General features: G+C 39.2%; 1 protein-coding gene across 4 annotated transcripts in view; it reads left to right on the top strand.

Annotated features, from left to right (window-relative positions):
- TMTC1 (transmembrane O-mannosyltransferase targeting cadherins 1) overlaps positions 1 to 21,548 on the top strand; it is a 139,267-nt gene that overhangs the window by 46,835 nt on the left and 70,884 nt on the right. For all 4 annotated transcript variants that reach the window (XM_015887540.3, XM_025164681.2, XM_088141210.1 and 1 more), the window contains 3 exons: positions 232 to 313; positions 3,449 to 3,552; positions 8,522 to 8,711. In XM_015887540.3, the coding sequence (XP_015743026.1) occupies positions 232 to 313; positions 3,449 to 3,552; positions 8,522 to 8,711 (376 nt within the window). The remainder of the gene's footprint in view (positions 1 to 231; positions 314 to 3,448; positions 3,553 to 8,521; positions 8,712 to 21,548) is intronic.

Genomic DNA, 21,548 nt, shown 5'->3' on the forward strand with positions numbered 1-21,548 from the left:
AACCTGGCTGATACTCATTGCTGTTTGCCACTTTCCCACTTTGAGAACTGTCTTATGAACTAGCTATGATAATTAAGTCTACTTTTTCTTCTACTCATGTTCCTTTATATTAGCCTGAAAGCCATATACAGTAGAAAGACCACTGTATAAATAAATTAGCAAATTATGAATGTCCACCAATACTAAAGTTTATAAACATCATCATCTTCTTTTTCTCCTCCTGTATTTTAGTTACCTGACTGCAAGTAACAAGCAAAAGTTCTTATACTCCACAAGACCTTTTTTAAAGAGGGCTGCCTTGGTACTTACCTATGTAAGTATTGCTAAAAATCATATTCTTACCCCCTTTAATCTCTTCAGGTGAATTATATTCTATTAGAGACTGAGTCTGAAGAATAAACTAATCCAGCAGCACAGTCGTAACTCAAAGATGTGCTGATTAGAGCAGGTTAGGATGAAGAAGACATCACTTTCAGCATCACAAATCTTTTTTGGCCAACAGAAGCCCGAGCAGAAGTTCCTTTTGCTCGCTGACCAGAAAGCTGTGCCAGCAAACTATTCTGTAGATCAAGAACAGTTGACAGGCAGGGGACCTGAAACAGGATGCAGCAAGGTCTAAGCAAGGGGAAAGCTGAATTTTATTATATCGAAGCCCTGCTCCAGCCTAGATTGGAGAGACAATAATATACTCAATAATTTGAGTCCAGTGGAAGCTGTAACTCCTACCATCTTCTTGCAGAATGCAATTTCCTAATTCCTTGAGTGTTGAAATGGTTAGGATTGGATGTGGCATAGTTTAGTCAACTCTGTGTCAGCTTACCTGGCCATCCTGGTCACTAAAGATTGGGATCATTCTTAGGGATGAATATTAAGACTTACTGTTCATCTAAGAACCTATTAATGGAAGGCCATCTACAACAAGCCTGCCCCCTTCTCCTTTATTATTTGATTTGTGTCTACAATCATTAATGTATTAATGCATTAATGGAGCGTGAGATTAGTTGGAGAGCTAGTGTGAGATTTTGAGCCAGTCACTCTCTCTCAGCCCACATTTCTGACAGGGTTCTTACAGTGATAAAATGAAGGGAGATTCCATGTAAGCTCCTAGAGAAAAAGTGGGATAGAAATTTTATAAATAAATTTAGTTTGATAAATGCTGATCAGGATTAGTCTTAGTTCCAGGTTATATATTGAGTATTGCCATCTAAATCTTTGCTAGCAAAATTAATTAAATTAATCAATTATGTTGGTGAAATTAATGGCTCTCAGTCCTAACTTGAAAAAGTCAAAACCAGTTTTCTTTGGACAGCTTTGATGGTAGCTGGAGGCACTAATTTTTCTTGAATTTAGAATATCTAGAGATATGGTTAAACTGATTAAATTGAATTTAAACATATTGCTGTCAAAATAATAGATTTGGACTGATGAGCTGCAAACAGAGTGTAGTAAATGCTTTTTTTAAATAATATTTTGCTGTGTGTAATTTATATCATAGATTACTGGTACCCTTCTATACATTCCTGAACTGTTTTTCAGAAATTTAGTGCATACTTTCAGTGGCCTTTCAATGGAAATTCTTCTCTTTTTTCACTCAGGAAGTTTCACATACCAGTTAGAGAGGGTGGTTTGAATTTTCCAGATCTGAGTTTACATCATGAAATATATTTTCTGTTCTGGGTCAATGGATAGCAAGATTTGTCTGCTGGGAACTTTCCTGAGCATTTCTGACACTTATAAATTGGAGAGATCTAGAGTCCATTTATGTTAGGAAGATATACAATTCTTCTTACTTCTGTATTAGCCACCGGAGAGGAATGCAGTAACATGCCAACTTTGACCCTTATGATCAAGCTAAATTAACAATGTAGGGGAATCCAAGTGTCATCCAAGTGGAGAACATGGATGGAATGTGGAGCTTTGCTTTGGAGCAATTAGGAGGAGGAGAAGGAAGAGGGTTTTGTTTTGTTTTTGGTTTGGTTTGGTTATTTGAAATGTTCTAGCAGAAATATTAAGGCCATGCTAAGCTCCATATTCAAAGATTAAAATGTGACTTGAAGTTTATGTGCTGTATATTTAAAGTAGTACCTTAAATCAATTAAATATTTTCCTTGAAATTGCACATTGTGAGAACCCAAGAAAAGATGCAAGATAAGATGTATTCTATGTATTGTTCTTTTTGATTATATCCTACTTTTTGTTCAGAACTCAAGGCAGTATATACAGTATTCCCTTTCCTGTCCCTTCCAACCCAGAACACAAACCTGTAAGGTAGGTTGGGCTGAGAGAGAATGATTGACCCAAAGTCACTCAGTTTCATAGCTGTGGTTGCAACAGAACTGGGTCTCTCCACTCCTTGTTCAACACTTTAATCACTGCCCCACACTGAGTAGGTGTGTATCACTGTAGGTGATACCTGCCCACCAATGAACCCTTTGAAACCCAGTTTGTCTTTCATATTCAGATCTCTGCACAGCCCTAGAAAATATTTTCCCAAAGTCATGGACTGGCAATACCTCCAGTGAAAAGATAGGAACATGCAGTCCTAAGATTATTAGAGTATGCTGTGTATTAAATCAAATATTCAAGAATATGGAATGTCATGGAAAAAGAAATGGGAGAACCTAACACATCAACACTAGTAGAAAATTATTTGGACTTCTAAGATCTCATTCCATAGATAATTCAACAAAAATGTTTTTGTTGTATATGTTGGATATCTACGTGTCTTTTCTTGAAGGAACTGAGGAATTCACATAATTGTGGCATTGTGATGCTTCAAATTCCTGTGAAATGGGATTGTGCCCTAGTGATTCACTTTGGGCCAAAATTTTCATCACATCTTTTCTTCTGGGAAACGCATTGCTTTTTGTAGGTACTTCTGCTCATGTGCCCATTGGTTGAAAATTAGCAAGAGACAAAAGAAATACATATTGCACGTTCTTATGATTGTGAAAAGTTTCATAATGCAAGGATAGAAAGGTAATATTTTTTTCAGGAACAATATAGTAATCTGAAGAACTTCCCTCTCTTTTTGTTTGTGAACAAAAATTCTGTCCCTGGGAATCTCAGCTGGAGGACTATTCACAAATTGGGTCTGTCTCATACTATTCTGTATGATTAATTTTTCATTTTTTAAAATGTAAAATTAGTCAAAGTGACTTAAATATAAAAAAAATGTATGATATGACAGGAGCATATATGTAAGACTGTTTGACAGTTTATGAGTGATAAACGTACCTACACATTATTCCCTTCTCCCCCCATGTTTGTATTTTGCAAATAATAAAGAATCACCATTCCAGTTTGGAATGATAGCTTATCACCTGACACTGATTATGCAGTGGGGTGGTTCAATAAAAATGATGTATTGCAATAGACTTAGGTTTGCTGGCCATATACAAATGGGTTTGTCTCTAATAATGCCAGTATTTACTCTTCTTATCTGAAGGTGATCCTACTTATGTATTTTCGCCTGTGGATAATGGGAGGTTCCATGCCAGCATTTTCAGAACAGGACAATCCAGCTTCATTCTCACCATATCTTCTTACAAGGTACGCAACTGGGATTCACTTCCTTTCAATATGAGCCAAATATAAATCAAATTTGTTCTATATGCCTTGTTGCCTTTTCCCTCAAAAACTGTTTTTATTAAAATAAACTTAGGAGTTCTGTTATTCCTATGAGCTTAAACTCATTGCCATTAAATCTTCTCAGTGTATGTATTTCAGGAACTCTCCCAAATGTGACATTTGGAGACTTTCACATGTGAATACTGCCAGCTCCAAAATATATCTTGAATGCCTTGAAATTCATAGATTACACTGGTATATTTTGATAACGTGTTAAATGTGACTATGCGTCACCTGCTCCTACCGCAATTATCTATTTGTTTCATTTCAATTTAATCTTCAAGAATGGACTGTGTGATCCTCCACATCAAATTATTGGCTTTATCAGTCTTTGTTTTGGGGATTCCCTGCATGTACTATATAAGTCAGAGGTCCCCAAATCTTTTTGGACTGATGGAGTTCTAAGAGCATATCCTGAATGTTCTCAGAAAAAATTATCAGGGAAGAGGGCTTGCTCATTCACAAAAGAATTTAATGTGGGGGAAAGACCTGGTTCAAAAACTTTGATTATGCAGAATATTTAGTAAGCTTTGTAACATATAGCTCAGATATTCAAGGTGGCCTCCCATCTAAATACTAGTCAGGTCAACTCTGCTTATCTTCCAAGTTTAGAAAAGGTCAGCTAAGTGCTGCCCCCACTGAGTGATACAAGATGTATAAGCATTATCAGCTTGGATAAATGCTTAATAAATATGCCTTTTTGCTGGGTATTTGTGGGATTGTATTCCACCATCTCCCTGTGGAATTCAGAGAGTAAAAAGCAGAGTTATTTCCTGTCTTCAGAGCGAGCCAGCAAGGCAGCTAAGCTATGATTGCTGCAACCAGCCAGAGAGGAAGCTGTGAGATAAACAACTTTTCCCCAAATTTAGGGCAGGCATTTGTAAACTTAAAAGAGGAAACAATGTATGTCAAAATACCTAAGAGAATCTAGAAATTGTATCTCTAGGAAAAAGCAACACATCTTTGGAGTTTTTCCTGCTCCTTTCCTTGGCTTACAGTTTCTTTTTTGCCCTAAATTTGCAATAGCTCAAGATCATTACCAGAAGTAACTCTTGCAGCTTCAGAAAAGTGCCCAGGTCCCCAGATAATTTATCACCACATCAAAAGATTGGCTACATGCAGTGGCTGGTCTTTTAAACACCCCGTAGGACTTCCCTCAAAGCACTGCGTTACAAAGATGGTGGTCCTGTTGGGTCCTTGTTCAAATTAGGCAGTTTCTGTGAAAGAAGAGGGAAGTCCATGCTAAGCCATCACGTTTTAAATTTGCACTCCATGAACATGATCATGGGGTAACCTTTTTTTCCTGTTGTTCATGCTAATCCCAAGAATACAGCTGAACTCCCATCTTCGGGGGACAGACAGCATTGCAATGCAAACCTTCAATGCTTTGGGGTGTTTGGCCTAACCTGCTGAATGGCACCAAGGTTTATCCCTGAGCTTAGCATGTTTGGAGAAGCCACCATACAAGAGAGCAGCCTAGAACAGTTTCTCAACCTTAACAACTTAAGATGTGTGGACCTCAGCTCCCATATGAGCAAGCAGCCTAGCCACCATACAAGAGAGCAGCCTAGAACAGTTTCTTAACCTTAACAACTTTAAGATGTGTGAACCTCAACTCCCAGAATTCCCCAGCCAGCCATGCTGGCTGGGGAATTCTAGGAGTTGAAGTCCACATATCTTAAAGATGCTAAGGTTGAGAAACACTAGTCTGGAAGATAAAGAAACAGCTCTTTGTATCTTGGCAGGAGAGTAAACTCAGAGTCTCTGGAGAAGTAAAAACACATGTTCTCAGGGGTCACATAAGAGGGCAGAGTAGAAAAGAACAGCATGGCTAGGTTTGTAGCCCATTAATGTCTTCTTTTAAAGATCTATGTGTTTTCTTTCTTAGACAACCTACAAAACGTTAACTCTAGCTAAATACTGGAAGACTGGCATTACTGCCTTTCAATCAGAATAATCCTTTTTTTCTTTGATACTTAACACTGAGAGCTATTTTCCCAGGGCTGTTCTCATCTTTTGCACAGACGCGATAAAGCACTTTATAATAATGTTATAAAGCACTGTGGTTACAATTATAACCAGGTGCTATTATTTATGGGCTTTCTATTTGGCTGAATTGGTCTATGTTGGCACTGCTGTCAGGTAACCCAGCTTTGTCTGCCTTGGTATTGCTGGAGTACTTGTCTTGGTCAAATAAATCATTTTCAAAAGATAATCATCACAGCTTCTCCTGGATGTGTGTGTAGATGCAGGTATATCTAAACTGGTGAGTATCGTACTGTTGTTGTGTTAATCTGCATATAGACACACAGATGAACTATATCAGAGCTGTGCAAAGAGGTCCATACAAGCACACAGGAGTTCATACAAAGCCTCTTTTTTTTCCAAGTAGTTACAACAGCTGCCTCTTTTTCCATTCCTGTGGCTCTTTTGGAAACTGCTCCTGGATATTTTTGCATGCTAGTCTGTATCAATCTGTACAAGTTTCAAGGTATTTGTGCAAAGGCCCTATGGCATCTGTTTCTGCATTACTCAGCAATTTTTAAAAGTATATTTAAATACATGAATGCCTTCTATCCACATCTCACATTTCTGAACAGATCTACATCCAAAGTGTATTTTTAGACGTATTGGGGTAATTTTTTGCAAACAAGGATTGTGTGGCTACGAACAGAAAAGAGCAACATCCAATAGGATAATTATGTTAGATCTGCATCTCTGGGAGATGGAGCCTGGTAGTGAAATTCCTCAAGCATCTAGCCCCATAGAGGCCTGCTGTCTTCAGCCCCAGATTCTTCATCTTCCTGGACCCTCTTTTTCTTCTTTTTTAGTAATGTTTTTAAATTTTGATGTTTTATGTATTTATATGTATTTATGGTTTTAATGTTCTGCGTGAGTCGCCCAGAGTCCCCCATTGGGGGGAGATGAGCGGGGGAGAAATCTAAATAAATAAATCAATCAATCAATCTGTAGCTCAGCCCAGGAAAACTGCCTGCTCAAAATTGACTGTTTGAGCTGAACAGTCTGGTGTGATTAGTTTTTATAAAGTTCTCTTCTTTGCCCAGAGGCAGGTGGAGGTATACAGAGTGAATCTCAATTTGATATTTCATATTCATACATGTTTGTGTTATTTTTCATACCCAATTATAGATCTGTGTCCTTAGTAGACCTCAGTTTTTTGTGCATTTTCTTAGGTTGGTTATATCAGCGATACCAAATGGATTAGTTCTAGAGATACGCTTCAAGTTTTCAATATGTTTTGCAAAGCAGTTGAAGAGACATTAATGAAAGCCGTCCTGTATTGATTCTTAGGGCCTTGATTCTCTGGCCCTAAGTTTAATACCCCTTGTTGCAGGCAACCCTCGCTTTTGATACAACATTATTAAAATGGGAAGGCAGTTCTGATAGTGTTTGCTGCCACAGATGGAATCCATGGATTTTCAAACAGGCTTGCAGTGAATCAGTATGAGCTGTCTTTGGTCCAACTGTGATGTTTGGCAAATGAATTCTAAACTGTTCAAATTTAATGAGAGCTTTCATTATTTGGCAAAAAGTAAAGTAGCCAAGAGATTTTCTGTTGTGATGAGCTGAGATGTGAACCTGACTACTATGAACAGCATATGATGAATGTTTTTGAATTTGGGAAGCAAGTCAGTCAGTCGCAGTTGGCAGATGGTACGAGAGGAATTTAAGAGGTACCAAGAACAACAGGCCAATGAAAAGGCACTGAATTAATAACCATATTTTTCATGTTTTTGTTGAATATAATTTCTGAGAAGGCATGTAACACGTTGAACAAATCTAATATCCCTTAATATTTTCACAATGAGAAGAAGAGAAGCTCTGGATATCATGTTTTTATGTCTATATGCAGAATTCATAAGAACATTTGCAGAAATCAGAACTTTCTGGGTTAATATAATATGGTGCATTGTGTTGTCTTAACTATATTTAGAAGTTTTAATGACATAGGAGCCTTCAATGTTTTCTTGTTTCCCGTAATGGTATCCCATATTTTGCTGGGATTAATCTTTGCTCCCCCTTGAGTTTGCACATATTACCAGACCATATAAAATCAGTTTTTAATATAAAACGTAATTAGCCTGGCTGATCCATAAGAAAAAGGAATCCCGTATTTATGTGCTCTGCCACCATTTCCAGTGCTGGATGGGAGAGGGGAACCCAAGGCTATAAACCTGAGTGCTAAAGAACTCATAGGTACACACACATCATGATGAATTGCCTCTCCCACCGTCTGTCATGGCTGAATGGGACAAGAAGTCCCCTGTGTAAGTATACTGCTTTTATTACTTAGTAAAGCTTTGTTTTTACTGTAATTTGATATCCATTGTTCATTATTTCCTTGGGATCTCCCCTGTGGTGGCTCTTTCCTCCCATGTCAGTCAGATCTCTTTATTTCTTAAGTTCTAAATTTAGAAAAAGCTAATATGTGAGTAATAGGTTTTCTCATTCTTTGTTATGTGCATACTCTGTTTTCTCCAAGAAGCTCAACACGGTTTGGGTCCACACAGTGTGCTAAGCTGTCATATGCTTGACTCAGCATAGTACGTGAAGTATTGTGGCTGATTCAGTAATCCATGGTTAACATTAACCCAGCCTGGGTGTGCTGAGAACTTGAACGCTAGGGCCGTGCTGCACTTTGGATTCAGTCTCCTAAAAATGCTTTGGGACATGCAGGACCATGAACATAACACCTCTCTGCAACATTTTAAAGCAGCTTTGTGTTGCTCCCCTCCCCCCCCGATCATGCAGTGCATGCTCTGAACCAGCTTTGGGAGGTTGACTCTGAGGCATTGTGTAGCCCTACTGAACTGACTGCCTTCCACTGGAGAAACATGCAGACTATTGAACTTTGAATCTCTTTTTGCAGGTTTCTAACTTATTCCTACCTCCTGGTCTTCAACGCCTGGCTTCTGCTAGCCCCAGTTACGCTGTGCTATGACTGGCAGGTTGGGAGTATTCCTTTGGTTGAATCAATCTGGGATCTGAGGAATTTTGCCACCCTGATCCTGGCATTTGTGATGCTTCTGCTTTGTCTACATTGTTTTGTAGCCTTTAAGGTAAATAAGCTTTTTTCTGCATTGAAGTTTACATTTGTGTACCAAATACACATAGTATGTTCTTTGTATGGAAGATGTTGGCTAGACAGACATTTGGTTCATGCTAAACCATAATGGTTCATGCTAAACCATAATTCATGCTGACATAGCATGTTGCGTGAGTATAGACACTGTAATTTGTAAAAAATGATTTATGGCTTGGCTGGTGTGGGTCTTCCGGGCTGTGTGGCCGTGGTCTTGAAGTCTTGTTTCCTAACGTTTCACCAGCACCTGTGACCAGCATCTTCAGAGTGCAGGAGCACAGACAGGAGCAGTTCTCTCTGTGCCCAGGGTGAAGTGACCCTTCTGTGGGTATTTATAGAGATCTGGGGGGGGGTTGGGTTACTGAGTGGCTGCTTGTTTTGGAGTCAGCATCTGTGTGTATTTTCCTGGGGATTAGGCAGGGTTTTTTCTTCTACTGAATTGTTAACGAGGGGCTGCTGGGGGTGATTAGCAAGTTCATTGTGTGAACTGTTCACATGTCCTGGTGGTTGAGCTGAGTTCATTGACCTTTTGCAGGCTGTATTTTTCAGGATTGGTAGCCAGGTTTTGTTGATTTTTAGACTCTCCTCTTTTTTATTGAAACTGTGCTGGTGTTTGTGAATCTCAATGGCTTCCCGGTATAGCCTGGTATAGTGGCTGTTGGTGTTGTCCAGTATCTCTGTGTTTTCAAAGAGGATTTTTGTGTCCAGTGTGCTTGAGAGCATGTTCAGCTACTGCAGATTTTTCTGGTTGCTGTAGTCTGCAGTGTCTTTCGTGTTCTTTTATCCTGGTATGGATGCTGCGTTTTGTGGTCCCGATGTATACTTGTCCGCAACTGCATGGTATGCGGTATACTCCTGCAGCGGTGAGGGGATCCCTTTTGTCTTTTGCTGATTTTAGCACTTCTTGTACTTTTCTGGTGGGTCTGAAGTTTGTTTGGAAATTGTGTTTTTCCATCAGTTTTCCCATGCGGTCTGTGACCCCTTTGATATAGGGCAGAAATACTTTATTGGTGGGTGGCTGTTTTTCTTCTTCAGTCGCATGTTGCTTTCTTGGTTTTATAAAAAGAGCCATCAAACCAAGAAAGCAACATGCGACTGAAGAAGAAAAACAGCCACCCACCAATAAAGTATTTCTGCCCTATATCAAAGGGGTCACAGACCGCATGGGAAAACTGATGGAAAAACACAATTTCCAAACAAACTTCAGACCCACCAGAAAAGTACAAGAAGTGCTAAAATCAGCAAAAGACAAAAGGGATCCCCTCACCGCTGCAGGAGTATACCGCATACCATGCAGTTGCGGACAAGTATACATCGGGACCACAAAACGCAGCATCCATACCAGGATAAAAGAACACGAAAGACACTGCAGACTACAGCAACCAGAAAAATCTGCAGTAGCTGAACATGCTCTCAAGCACACTGGACACAAAATCCTCTTTGAAAACACAGAGATACTGGACAACACCAACAGCCACTATACCAGGCTATACCGGGAAGCCATTGAGATTCACAAACACCAGCACAGTTTCAATAAAAAAGAGGAGAGTCTAAAAATCAACAAAACCTGGCTACCAATCCTGAAAAATACAGCCTGCAAAAGGTCAATGAACTCAGCTCAACCACCAGGACATGTGAACAGTTCACACAATGAACTTGCTAATCACCCCCAGCAGCCCCTCGTTAACAATTCAGTAGAAGAAAAAACCCTGCCTAATCCCCAGGAAAATACACACAGATGCTGACTCCAAAACAAGCAGCCACTCAGTAACCCAACCCCCCCCCCCCCCAGATCTCTATAAATACCCACAGAAGGGTCACTTCACCCTGGGCACAGAGAGAACTGCTCCTGTCTGTGCTCCTGCACTCTGAAGATGCCGGTCACAGGTGCTGGCGAAACGTTAGGAAACAAGACTTCAAGACCACGGCCACACAGCCCGGAAGACCCACACCAGCCATCGTATGCCGGCCGTGAAAGCCTTCGACAATAGATTTATGGCTTATTGGGTTGCCCCAAGTAATAGTGGATTATTCAAGAAATCATGATAAATTATGGGTAAGGAACCCCCAACCAGCTCTTTTTCTGGAATTAAGGGTAGGAATAGGAATTGAAAGGCAAACAAATTCAGTTTTACTTTAATTCCTCCCCCAGCTTGCCCCAAAATTTGGCAGCTGAAGTTTGGATGATGCCATTTGGGGTCATGGAGGTTTGTTAGGGTGGAAGTGATAGTGCTTATTTATTTATCCATTTTAATTCAACTTCAGTGGAACCCAACTCCCCGCTGACTTTGGGCGGCCCAGGATATAAAAATAATGTAAATACCACAAAATAGATAGAAATACAGTCAGAGAAATAAACGAAACGGCAATCCAGACAGTTAACATCAATCCACTCACATACTCAAAGGAACTAAATAGTACCTTTTTTAATTGAAATAAATGGGTGATCTTTGACAGAATTGCTTTGGTAGAAGATATTTACTTGATTCAGATCTTGTGGATGCAACATTTCTGCAAAATATGACCTTGAGGATGCAACATTTCTGCAAAATCAGTTTCAATTTTTTCAGGGCTTCTCACTGTCGCGTATTGGGGGAATATTTTAGAATTTTGCTTGGCAGGACCACTTTTTACTTACTGTTGTGCCTAGCCACCCTCTTGGTTACTTAGCCCACTGCAATCCAAATGTAATGGAAAACTGACAGAAGATCAACTTGTTCTTGCTTAGGATCTCTCTGTAACTAGGTCTGATAGCAGGATAAAGAGGTCTGTAGGTGGAATGAGTGGGGTAAGAAAAGACGTGAGAGTGTGTGTTAGGATGTACCCAAAGCTTCTTAACTTACCATGGCAGAAGACTTGCACTTCCTTAGCTCCATCTATTTCTAACTTTTCCCATATTTTTTGCTTAGAAGATCTTTAACCGCTTCGGTTATAATCCATTGTCTTATGACCTTGTTTATGCTCCCTTTAAACTTACTTGCTTAGAAATCACCAAAGACTCAGAACAACAGCTCATCACATTTTCCATTGTTAGAAATGCATGTAATTTAGAAAATATCTGACAATTTAGCCTAAGTTAGTTTCCTTTTTGCAAACACACTCAGAACCTGGTGTTGGCAATGAAATTTGGAAGACGACCTGTGTGTAAATTTAATCATGAGTGCTTCATAATGCTCTAGAGATTTGGATTACATGAAGTAATACAACTAGCAGTTAGAAATATTATGAGACTCTACTCTAAAAACAAAGGAGTTGCTTGTTCTTAGAAATGTTTTTTGCTCATAAAGCAAAGTGCTCAGGTGGCTGTTGCTGTCCTATACATGTGTGTGTGCATGTGTTTCTAAAGCATTTTATATCTTGCTTCAAAACCTGCTACGCTGCATGAGCTCTTGTCTGAGAGGTGCCCATATAAATCAAATAAGGAATAATAATGTTTGTGCTTTTTTTAAAAAAAACGAGGCAAATAAATTTTTTTTTTTAAAAAAAAAATCTGTTATTTCATTTCACTGAATTAGTATTGTTCATCCTGTGGCAGATTTACAGATGCAAACCCCCTTCCCCATTAAAAATCAGAATTTGATCCAACTTAACCTGTTACTGTGTCTGCATCTCTACAAGGCCTAGAGAGTGGGCGGTGTAGTTAGAGGGATAATGTAGTGCTTTATTTGAACTATATCTTTGAGTTTTGCTCAACCATTGTTCAAACATAATGGAAGCTCTAATTAAGCACAATAAGCTTTCTGAATGATATTTTGCCATTTTTCCAGGTTGGAGAAAAAAAAGATATGATTTGACTGACCAGTCCGTGACTGCAGTTATGGTTAAATCTATATTTTATATATAAGTCACAGTCAACTGGTTCTCACAATGCATGAAGTCATAAATGATGTTTTGCAAACCACAGTGGCTGGATTCACACAGCACGCCATACCAAAACCAAAGCAATCCCATTATCACTTAGTGCAACACAGAAGAAAAGTTGCATCCCTGTTTAGACAGAGCAGTTTCATACCTTATATACTGTAGATCTCATGGTTATGCACTGTTCCGCTATAGCCCTACTCTAGTCATGTGAAATTAATCATGCAAACTATCCTTACAATTTCATTTAGTTCAGTGCTACATAGAACCATTTTTAAGAGTTTCCCCACAAATTAAACCTTTCTTAAGTTGTACACATGAAAGGTTGTTTTCACACATATTTCAGCTCTGCAACACTAGGACAAAGATCCATCTGGCATAAATCCCATAATGCTTGGGGCATATCATGTTTAGTGAACTGAGAGTAGATGCATGGTATGAAGTTGGCGTCTTACATTCGTGCTGAACATCCAATAAGATGCATGCATTAGGAGTCTGGGAATCCGGTTGCTGGACCAAACTTGCTCTATAGAAGGCCCTCGACCACCACCACCTCTAGCCTGCCAGACACTCAAGAGCACCCAGATCCTTTCTCCTCCTTAAGGATCCTACAAACCACTAAGATTTCAGAGTTGATGTTTTATGTTTCACTGAGCATTAGATGGGCTGAAGCACCATGAGGAATAGCCTGCCTGTGTGATGCCCATTACAGAAAAATCACCTGGGTAGTTGTGGTGTAGCTGCTGACTTTTCACTTGCCTGAAGTGCTTTTGCTGTGTACCAAAGTGAGTAAAGGAAAAACAGGAATATGACTCGGGAATGATGAACGGAACAATTCACACAATTAAACTGACAAATTGAAAATGTACAGAGAGTTATTCCAGAGAGTATTCAGTGTGGATGATCACAGCTGGATAATAGCTGAACTAGATGCATAACTCTGCATGGAGCCACTCTACTCATGCTCTTAGCTTGTCAGTGTGGTTGTATGAATTTCTCTTGAATCAGAGGAGACTGATTCAGGGCATCTTGCCTGTATTTTTCATTCCACTGGTGCTAGTCAGGCTTTTTCTCACAACAAAAGTATTAACTTAAGCTTGGAGTCTTTTTGCAATGAGAGGGAAAGGGATAAATCTTTTCTTCCTGCTCATGCAACTTGCATCCTTATGATTAGCTCTCGAGAAGCAGCTTCTATTTGAGAGAGAGAGGAGAGAGACGCTGTGTGTTCTGTTTAGTTGTCTGAACTGTTTTGGAACATGGACACTTTTTTTCTGTATGATTGCCACCAAGCCATCAAAAGGCTGTATTCACACAGCATTCTAAACCATAATGTGATTCAACTGGTTTTAGATTAACAAGTTTTTGTGAATGGCAACTTACTCAGTAAGCCACATCTAAAGCAAACCATGGCTTAGCTCAGAAATGGGCAACTGCAGGCCTGCTCTAACCTCCAAGCTTCTTTTTAGAGGTCCCCAGACTCAACTCTGACTGTGGTTCATGAAAATGGGCAGGTTTCTTGCCATTTTGAAGTGAGAAGCACTAAAAAAAATAGCATAAAACCTAAAGAAGACCTAACATAATTTTAAAAATAATTATTGTCAATCTCTGGCATGTGTGAACCCAAACTGTGATTGGGTTTTCACATTAGAATCATAGTATCAAAGAAGTAGTCAGTGCCATCATCCAAATTAAAGGATCTTGGGCTGTCTAGCTTCTGCTTGAAGACATCCAATGAATGGAACCCCAGCACCTTTCTGGATAATTTGTTCTACTGTGGAGTTTCTCTTATGGTCAAGACATTTGAGCATTCAACTGGAATTTGACTTTCTGAAGCTTAAATCCATTCTTACATTATGGTGATCAGGTCTTGATCTTCTTCTTAGGGGCTTCCCTTCAGGTAAGGAACATGTGCTTCCACAGTCCTCTTCTTATATCTAGATATTCCTAATTCCTTCAGTCTTTCTTCTGTGAATGTAATGCCTATTCTCCAGGCTGGATAATTGGCTGGATTCACACAGCCTGTTATGTCATGAGTGTGGCTTATAAATCATAAGCGACATTTCACAAACCAGGGTGGCTGAATTTAGACCATACAATAAGCCAAAACCAAACAGATCCTGTTATGGTACATTGCACTGTATGAAATCTTATATGTCACTCTCTATATAAAATAAATAAAAATGAAGAAAATGAGCTGTTTTGTTCAGTTGTCAGAGACGTGGTATGTAGAACACATATGAGGGCTAGTGTAATATGGTGAGATCAAGGAACTCAACTGGATGACTTTCGACAGTCACTCTCAGTTCAGCCTGTTTCTCATAGCTGTTATGGGGGTAGATATGGGGAAGGCTCAGACATCTTTGGGTTCTCAGGCAAATGGCAGGTCTAAGTGTAATAAAGAAATCACTGTTTTTGTGCCCAAAATGAGAAGATCTGCTACACGGGCTATAGTTATGATTATAGAATATGTCTACTGGATTGATTCCTTTCCTGTCAGTAGGCTTTAAGATGATACTAATTTCTTGTTCATTGGTAATTTGGATAACTGCATTGTTGGAATGGTGCGCAGTGTTGAATAAAAGGCATTTAAGCTATGAAAGTTGGTGGCTTGATTTCATTGCTAAACATTTCTGCATTTATATAGGTTAGCTGTTCTCTTTCCCTCTCTCATTTTGTTTTCCTTGTGTTGTTCTTGAAACAGCCATGGATCGTTTTACTGGAGGAGAGGAAGCCTAGAAGGAAAGAACAGCTTTCCATTATTATTTCTTTGCTTGTTTCAGGAAATTATGGTGCTCTTCTTCAGTAGTTCCCTTGATCTTTTTCATGTATCTTTTCTCATAATGAGGGAAACATAAGTTTCATTTCCCCATAGCCGGTATAGGCATCCTAATTAAGCTTATTCTCAGAAGTTCTGTTATTTCTTGTATATGGGTCATGGTTCTTGAGCATACATAATTTCTTTTTATCTCATAGGAAGCAAAGAGGAACAAGAATGACTGGTTTTTTAATCCCCTACTTTGGTTTTCAAACACTTTTTAATTAGATAAAAGGTTAACCCTACTATCTAAAATAATTAGAATATTCTGCTTAATAATTTTTAATTGATCCCATCACCTGCTTCTTAACCAGTAAGCTGACAGATTTTAGTGCAAATCTATATCTGTCTCTTCAGAAGCAAGCTCCAGTGGATTTAATTATATTTACTCCCAAGGAAATGTGTATCAGATTGCAGCCTACGTTTAGATGAAGTAGTCAGAAAGTCCATACATATGACTGAGTGGTAACCTATGTTGTATAGGGTAAAGGTTAGAATCTGGTGAGGAGCAGAAAGATGTTAATTTGAACCCAATCATTATTTCAGTTTTTCCCATTCTGGAATGCTGCAGATATGTTAATAAAGTACCTCTCCCCTCCCTGACTTTTACTCTCCTGAAAAATAGGGAGGGTCCCTTCTGAGATGCTTTCGCCACTCCTCCTCCTTTGGACTCAAATTTCATTTATCAGACTGTTATCTAGGCTGCAGTTCTTCCTCCTGTCTCCCAACATCAATCCCACATACCATTACATGACAGGCAAAAGTCTATTCCTTTTCATGCCCCTCCTTCGTACAATTAGATTGTAAGCCCTCGTTACTTTTAATCGGTGAAGAGTTCCACCTCATGCAACTGTTCTAAGAACTCTGAAATCAGAGGGAGAGGGAGAATTAAGGAGCTGGGAATCATGGACTATATGCAGGGAGTTGTCCTTACTGGGGAAAAAAGTGGATATATTGGGAGAAGAAAAAAGGTGGAAGATGTCTTCTGTAGATTCTCACTGATTAATTCTTTTACTCAGGCCAACTCTGCCTCAGATGTAGTGGGCAATGAATTGGGGCTTGGGCTCCAGAGATAAGTTTGTGGGTTGTGCAGTTGCAAGACTGAATGGAGGGGACCAAGGTCTGGGCGTCCACTTCAGTCAAACTGCTCTTATCTGGATGCATCAAAGTTGCTACCTTATGAGCTGGCTGTATTTGTATAGCTTCTATATTTTACTGTCCAGAAGTGAAATGCATTTTTTTTCATTTCGTCTGAAAAATTCTTTCATTTTTCATATGAAATTGTTTTCCTAAAAGATCCATTTTGAATTCTTGACTTATTCAAAGTCCCTTCCTTACATTTTGTGAGGCCTGTTTGATTTCCTGATACTTCTGCTAAGGTTACTCTTGTTCTGGTGTTCTGCAATGCTATTTCTGAATCTGTTGCATTAATATTTACTTCAGGAAGAGAAAGCAATATAGTAAATCAAAAATCTCTGGCTGGCTAAAAGGATAGCTCTGTTCTTTTATTCCTGTTTAAACGATGTGTCTGATCTGTTAATTACCTTAAAGGAGCGCAGGAAATGCTTAGATAAACTTTTGCCACGGTTAGTTGTGTCACATATGTATACTGGAGAAGATGCAAGTCTTCACTGTTGTATACATTGAGTAACAAACCCACAAGATTGGATTAGAACAGTTTTCCCCTCTATTATGCTTTCTGCCTTTAATCAGAATTATTTCATATTCATGTGCGTATATAACTTCTACTCCATCGTTTTGCTTTACCCTCTAATATAGTTTCAAATAAAAAAGCTATAAAAGTAAAATAGTTAGAAAAAAGACTGTCTCTTCAGTGTTTTATCTTAATAAGGCTATTATGTCATCATCCACATTTTGTTCAGCGAGATTGTCAAGTATAATTAAAATCTGTAAGGATTAAAGTTTCTAAAATCAAAGCAATTCTTTGTAGTGCCGCTAAGAACAAAAAGAAGAGAGTCCAAAATCCAGGAATGAGGATTAGGCTGTGATGAATTAACACAATGTGTATCTTGATGAGAAGCTGATGAAATATCATAGTAGAACATATTCCTAACTGTTCACAATTTACTGTTGCTTTGACCCTGAACAGATAGAAGGATCTGCCCTGTAAGTAGTAAGGCCACTGTCTCTTATATAGCACCGTTGTCAGCCACGGTGGACAATAGATAAAATGTACCCAAGACATACATCTTGTTCTTCAGAATATTTTTAATTGAGTGCTAGAGCTGGGATCATGCACACTACAAACACTGGGTTTGCTTTGGCTGGTGAGTTTCCTTTGGGTTGGAAGTAGGGTTAGAAAAGATGGGAATGTCATGTGGGGACTACATGAATAAGTTACCTATGCAGGGTTTAATTTGGGCTGTTTGATTTCTATCTGCATCGTTAGCATACTAGAGTTCCATAACCAGGAAACTGCAGCTAACACTATGGATGTGACTGAAGTTTCAATGTAAATAAGATGCTGTTGAGTCTATGCAAAACTGTCTGGGGGAACGTTCTCTGCCCATACACCACATCATCATGGTTAAATTGCAGCTTACTGAGAGCGCTTAGTGCTTCGGCTAAACTGTCATTTCAAGCTTCATTCTAGTCAGCCTGTTAAGGTGGGCCAGATGAAGAAACAGCACGGATTCCAGGAACACTCTTTATTATTGTGGGGCATTCTTGAAGGCCTGTCAGAGTTTCTCTCTGCCCTATCTTATACCAAACAAAATCAAGGCAGGATTATTATTTTTTTCTCACACTTTCCGCATACTCAGGACTGAATTGCTATTCCTCCTCCCTTAACTTTTCATTGCTCTCTTCTCCCTTTCCAGGGCCAGATCTACATTCATTCACAATTCCTCAGACAGTACATGGTCATTTAACTAGTGGAAAAGAGAGGTAGGGTTTAATATAGCGGAAATCTTGATATAAAGTCATTAGCGCCAGACTGAAACTATTGTCACATAACTACTGCTTTGATATGAAATGCAGCAGTTCTATTTCTCTGTTACTAGACAACCCACGACCCGTTGGGTCATCATTTCAGAGATATTTCCTTACCTAAACAGATCAACAGAATGACCATGGGCAGGCAAAAATGCAGTGGGAGTGGGAGCAACTTCCAGTTTCCTGCCGGCTTCCCCACTGACTTTGCTTGTGGGAAGCTGGCAGGGAGAAAGTCAATGGGGAAGCTGGCAGGGAAGGTCACAAGTTGCTCAGGTAAGTATCCCCCACATTGCTCCCCCAGTCCCTCTGTGCTCATGCCACACTGGCCACTTGCACATCCCTGCACACCCTCCCTGATCCACACCCTCGCACACCCTTCCTGATCCTCACTGCACCTCTCAGGCACCCCCAGGCACCCTTGCGCACCCTCCTGACCCACGCCATGCCTCTCACGCACCCCCATGCTCCCTCCCCTACCTGGCAGCAGCCACTTATCTGCCTGCTGGCCTTGGATTGGTACTTCCTGCCGGCTTCTCCACTGACTTTGCTTGTGGGAAGCTGGCAGGGAACTTTGGAAATGATGATTGCGTGACCGCGGCTGACTGTAACAGCACAGCGGTGCTGAAGCGGCCACAAGTTTGCCAAATTTCAGTCCCACAGGAGTCATGGGTCCTGGATTTTGGACATATTCTGTAAGTTAGCCCATTTGAGGTAACTTGGTTCAAAAATTGTTGCCCTATGATGCACCGTTTCACCCAGTTGAAGGTGACAAACAGACAAACAGATACAAGAGTTTTAGTAGTATATAGATACTCAATTTTGGGTGAAAAGTTAAATAGTATTATGCTTGCAGTATTGAAATCCTAAAATGCTATTAATATTGATAAATTTTTTTACTTGTTTATTCTTATTTTCAGTACTTTAAGGTTTCTAAATAATTGGATGTTCATTTTTAATATTACATAAATATTATTGCATTGAAATCTGCAATGAAATATTACAATGTATGAAGATTTATAACATTACAATAAAAGGAAAAATAGGGAGGGAGGGAGGGAGGGAGGAAGGAAGGAAGGAAGGAAGGAAGGAAGGAAGGAAGGAAGGAAGGAAGGAAGGAAGGAAGGAAGGAAGGAAGGAAAACAGATGTAGGATAGATAGGGAAACTCAGTAGAGTTCTATAAAACATAAAAATTCCTTTGAGTTGAACTCAGTTCCTAATAATCAAATCACATTAAAAGTTAGGGTTGAAAGTGACTGCTTGGTGCAGTAATCCTCAACAGATAGTGATCCAGTATGAACCTAAATACCAACATGAACCTGAAGATAAGTGTGAACATATTTATATAGTTTTCTTGGTGTCAGAATAGAGGGGAATTTTTCCACTGCCTTTCTCCAGGGTTTTTTTTAATCTCCCAGTCTAAAATTTAACCCTAGTGGCCTCCTATCAAAGTACTAACTAGGTCTGACTCTTAGTTTTTCAATATCAGCCTGGATGGCTAGCTGGAGCCACCTGCTGTGACTGTTGGTGACTACATGGACAGTTTTCTTTGGCAATAATGGAGAAGTTGCTTATTATTGCCTTTTCAATATCAGCCTGGATGGCTAGCTGGAGCCACCTGCTGTGACTGTTGGTGACTACATGGACAGTTTTCTTTGGCAATAATGGAGAAGTTGCTTATTATTGCCTTCTTCCAGGATATGTTTCAACTTCTTAGTCTAATATCTGTTATTTACACTGGAGATCTGTGTTGCAGTTAAGCTTGTTTATGTATGTATTTAATAGATCTATGAGGGTTAGTACTGTATGCCAGTGAAGAAGAGTGGAGCAATTTATCGTGGGAGTTTGAGGGCTATAAAATGCTCTATAGACTGAAAAATGGTCATAAAAATAACACCATGCAGTTTCATGTTTCAAATTGCTTAGTGATGTCTTGTCACATCTTAATTTTATTGGTCATCAAATATAGAAACTTGTTGCTAGGTAGTAGAATGGAGTTCTCAAGAGAAGACCTAAATGTTACAAGAAGAGGATTGTTTGTAAGAAATTACTGAACTAATAACCAATTACGGCAGGCTTTGACAATCCCAAGGAAGGGATTGTTAAGTACTGTGGCTAAAAAGTATGAATTTTTGGATTGCTGTTAAGGCGGGTGGCAGCTATGCAAATTTAGCAATGATCAGTGATCTTTAAAACAGCAACCAAACATTCTAGTTAGTTCTCGGTAGGACAATTCAATTTCATTTTTTCCAACGTCTTATATTTTAAGAATAGAATGGTAACTTTTAGGATAAAACTGTTATTATTGTTTGTAGATAGTATCTCAGAAATTATGTAAGTGTAACATCAGAGAAGTGTAAAATCCAATACATGTAAACCAAAATCATAACCTCAGTTTATTCTTCCAACTGTGGTAATTATCCCCACAATTGTGATTTGTGCACCATTTGGACTTTATGTATTTATCCAATCTTGTTGATAAGAAAAGTTAGACTTTGGTTTCATAGGAAAGACTTTGAGAGACACACATGGAAGAGCATCATTCAAACACTTCTTGTAAATGATACTGCAATCTCTCTTCCCACTCTGATTCTTCCTGCTTTTCTCTAAGATTTGGACATGCTGAATATCTCAGTTCCTTTCAGTAGCATCTGATGAGTTATAGCAGGAAGAGGCCATTTGTTTAGAGCAGTGTTTCTCAACCTTGGTAACTTGAAGATGTGTGGACTTCAACTCCCAGAATTCCCCAGCCAGCATGGCTAGTTGGAGAATTCTGGGAGCTGAAGTCTTTCAAGTTGCTAAGGTTGAGAAACTGTGACTTAGAGGGAAGTCTGTATTCTCGATATGGAGATGTTCCCAGGATCAATCTATTACTCTGCATAGGGCTGAGAATGGCTATGCTGAGTTTGATATCTTGATTCAAAATAAGACAGGGTCATATATTAAAAAATGCAATTTGATGATGCCATGGCACAGATCAAAGTGTCTAAATTTTAAAGAGAGTGGGAAAATAGATATCTAGTTCCATCCAAAATTAACGTTGTCCTTCACCAAGTGCAGTAATGCTTATAAACAGAAAATAACATGCAGTCAAGTTTTCTAGTTGTATTGTGCTTCAAATCTCAGAATTCCTGTCTTAGAAACTACATACAGCACTATATAAAAGCAAACCAAATAAAACTAGA

The sequence above is a fragment of the Python bivittatus genome, unplaced genomic scaffold (assembly GCF_059951505.1).
Source record: "Python bivittatus isolate LINGU-HERP-01145 unplaced genomic scaffold, Pbiv_v1 ctg000330_np1212, whole genome shotgun sequence".
In the NCBI taxonomy this organism is placed as follows: Eukaryota; Metazoa; Chordata; class Lepidosauria; order Squamata; family Pythonidae; genus Python; species Python bivittatus.